At 48.0% G+C, this 2952-nt stretch overlaps 1 protein-coding gene across 2 annotated transcripts in view; it reads right to left on the bottom strand.

Moving 5' to 3' along the window:
- The window catches only part of smad9 (SMAD family member 9), a 7750-nt gene that overhangs the window by 1538 nt on the left and 3260 nt on the right, over positions 1–2952 (bottom strand). For both annotated transcript variants that reach the window (XM_014003293.1, XM_014003294.1), the window contains exons 3-7: positions 1401–1616; positions 1071–1331; positions 871–981; positions 578–799; positions 216–472 (exon numbers count right to left, since the gene is read on the bottom strand). In XM_014003293.1, coding sequence (XP_013858747.1) covers positions 216–472; positions 578–799; positions 871–981; positions 1071–1331; positions 1401–1616 — 1067 coding nt within the window. The remainder of the gene's footprint in view (positions 1–215; positions 473–577; positions 800–870; positions 982–1070; positions 1332–1400; positions 1617–2952) is intronic.

Genomic DNA, 2952 nt, shown 5'->3' with positions numbered 1-2952 from the left:
GTGTGTGTGTGTGTGTGTGTGTGTGTGTGTGTGTGTGTGTGTGTGTGTGTGTGTAGTATACCATGCATAGTGAAATCACTAATGTACAAAACTGAACAAATTTTCAAGAAACGTCTCTCTACAAAGCCATATAGTCCATATCTAACAGTTTAAGATGATCAACTTCCTATACTCCCTGTATATTTACCCTAAAAAAGAAGAGAGATGCTTGTCACCTTTACAAAGCTCATGCGGACGGTGCACATCTTGGTGAGCTCRTAGACGACCTCGAAGCCGTGGTTGACCGACTGGGCGAGCAGCTGAGCAAAGAGCTGGTTGTTGAAAATCTTGAGGCTGCAGCCGCTGGGGATCTTGCACACGGTGGTGGTGTGGAAGCCATGCTGGAAATTACAGTTGCGGCTCTGGACGAAGATGCTGCTGTCGCTCAGACACTCGGCGTACACCTCCCCTCCCACATAGTACAGGTGTAGCCCTGTATACAAAAAGAAAACACATCCCCTTGTTAAAACTTTGTATAAAATCCAGTAAGATGTAGTGTTTTAGCATGAATCAGCCTCGTGGGATCTGTGCAGCCGACCTTTGCCTATGTGCCTGCGCGTGTGCTCGATGGTGGAGTTGCGGTTGACGTTGGACAGCAAGCCGAGGCAGAATCGGTTCTTGTTGTTAGATGGATCCGTGAAGCCGTCCACCAAGACACTGCGGGACGAGGCATGGAATGTTTCCCCCACTCGGTTGTTGAGCTCATAGTAGGCTATGGAGCACCAGTACTCGGGCTCCTCGTAGCACACGGGCCTCAAGTCTGACAGAAGGAAGGAGAGTGATGGATAATGAGACGACACTGAAACTTTCTCTACATTCAAGCTCCTTTACCTCTGTGCGGAGCAGAAAACGTGAGTTTAATAGTTTCCGTGGAGTTGCTTGGTTTCACATCCTCTTGAGAGTTTGTCTCCATCATGCTGTAGGGGGGCGGAGGAGTCTCGGCTGCGAAACAAAGAAAKGGCGGGAAAAAAATTGAATGCCGTTATACTAGCCGGGGTCAGAATCTTGAAGTCTGTTATTTTCTGTCCTACCTGTGATGTGAAACGGACTGCCAGGCTGTGCAGAGCTGCTGGGGGAGTTGGGGTAGCTATGTGAGGTGGGGGACTGAGCGAGGGATGAGGCAGGGGAGGAGGAGGAGAAGGAGGAGCAGGGCAGAGGAGGGAAGGAGTCAGGGTAGGTGGCGTTTTGGGGCATCATCGGCTCGTTGCTCAGGGAAGTGTTCCGAAACTTTGCCAGCAAACTGTGCTGTGGGTTGAACTCGCTGTGGCGGGGGACCAGAACTGGTGGAAGCACTAAAGAAATAAAAACAAGTTACAAAGATGGCAGACAGGAACAAAAAGAAACCCAGATAAAATGTGTACCTGGAGTCTCCACACGTCTGTAGTGGTACGGATTGACGCAGATGTCTTTCTGCTTGGAGCCGAAGGGGAACTCGCAGCAGTCGAGGGCCTTCAGCTCATGGTGGGACTGCAAGTCGGGCCAGCGCCACACTCTGCAGTAGATCACATGAGGCAGACCCTTCCTGTGGGATACCTGCAGCCTCCCATCTAATGAACGAGGAATCGTCACGCACTTACCTGGATGGTTCAAAAGATAAGGAACACCCATCAATACAGATTTAAGTGCATTGAGCTGGTTTAAGTTACCCCTTTTGTTGCACAGAAACCCCACATAGCACAATATATCTGGCCCAGTTCTGGCCCACACAATGCACTCACAGTCAGCCCAGATATCGCAAAGAATGATGGCCCTTTGGTGGGTCAGACGTGGTTTGCCAGAGGTGGTCCAAGCATGGGCCAGCACCACCTAAACCAAACCACAACCCGGCTAGTTGTGGCATTGACAGATTTGGGCCACATAAACCAAACCACAACTGAGGCAGTTGTGGGATGTTAAAAACAGTGCCATCATTGCCAGACCCGGTCCACATCCTTACAAAACACTTCATACCAGTAGCCAGTCAGCAGTGCCTGCTTGACACCGGATCTGGCCCACACCTGTCTGCTATGTGGGAATGTTCTTCCTCAAGTCAAATGACAACCTTTACTAAACCTAATAATGCATCAATGGTAAACAGCACACAAAGTAAGGAGATTTGTGTTTGGTAGATTATTTCTTTGTTGCAACGATGCTTCTTGGCACCTGATTGGCAGAACCCGAGGGGACCAGAAGCTCAAAACAAAAGTCAATAACAACAAAATAGGCTGTTTGACAAAAGGTCTGGCTATTTTTTCACGTGCACAGCCCACATATTCAGCTCTACCGCTCATCCCACAGATGCATGTTCCTTACAAATTTGGCACCATTTAAAAAGGGAGGCTTAAAACAGGCTTTCCAACAGTATGTGGTGAGATGGYGTGTAGTTTTTGTCATTGGTACACCAGGTGTTGCCAAGTGYGCAGCACTRATTGAGGGGCGTGKCAGGCTGCTTTAAATTTAGGCAGGTTGCAGCTCCTGGGTGAAAAAAAAAACTTTGTTCTTCCTGCGGCGTGTCAGCTGTTTGCCTGGCTRGTTGTCGGTGGGATCTGCTCATCAAACTGTAAGTGCCGTATCTCCATTTATACAGTGATGTCATCGAGATACAAAAGAAGAGATTGACACTGCTGGTCCCCAAACATCAGCTGCATAAAAAGCTGGAAGGTACTTGGCRCATTACAAAGCCCGAAGGGCATAAGGTTCCACTCAAAGAGTCCAAATGGTGTACAAAATGCAGTTTTGGACTTATCTTGCTCAGATACAGGAACTTGATTATACCCACTGGCCAAATCCAAGGTGGAAAACCACTGCGCCCCGACTGCCAATAAATGGAGATAAGGTTTTTCACCAAGAAGCTTTGTTACAAGAAATAAATAATCTACCAAACACAAATTTCATTAACTTTTGCGCTAAGTTCATATATACTCTATCTATCTA

Source organism: Austrofundulus limnaeus, unplaced genomic scaffold (genome assembly GCF_001266775.1).
Source record: "Austrofundulus limnaeus strain Quisiro unplaced genomic scaffold, Austrofundulus_limnaeus-1.0 Scaffold17, whole genome shotgun sequence".
Lineage (NCBI taxonomy): Eukaryota > Metazoa > Chordata > Actinopteri > Cyprinodontiformes > Rivulidae > Austrofundulus > Austrofundulus limnaeus.
Note: the sequence above shows the minus strand (reverse complement) of the source record. Positions and strands in the feature narration are given on the sequence as shown.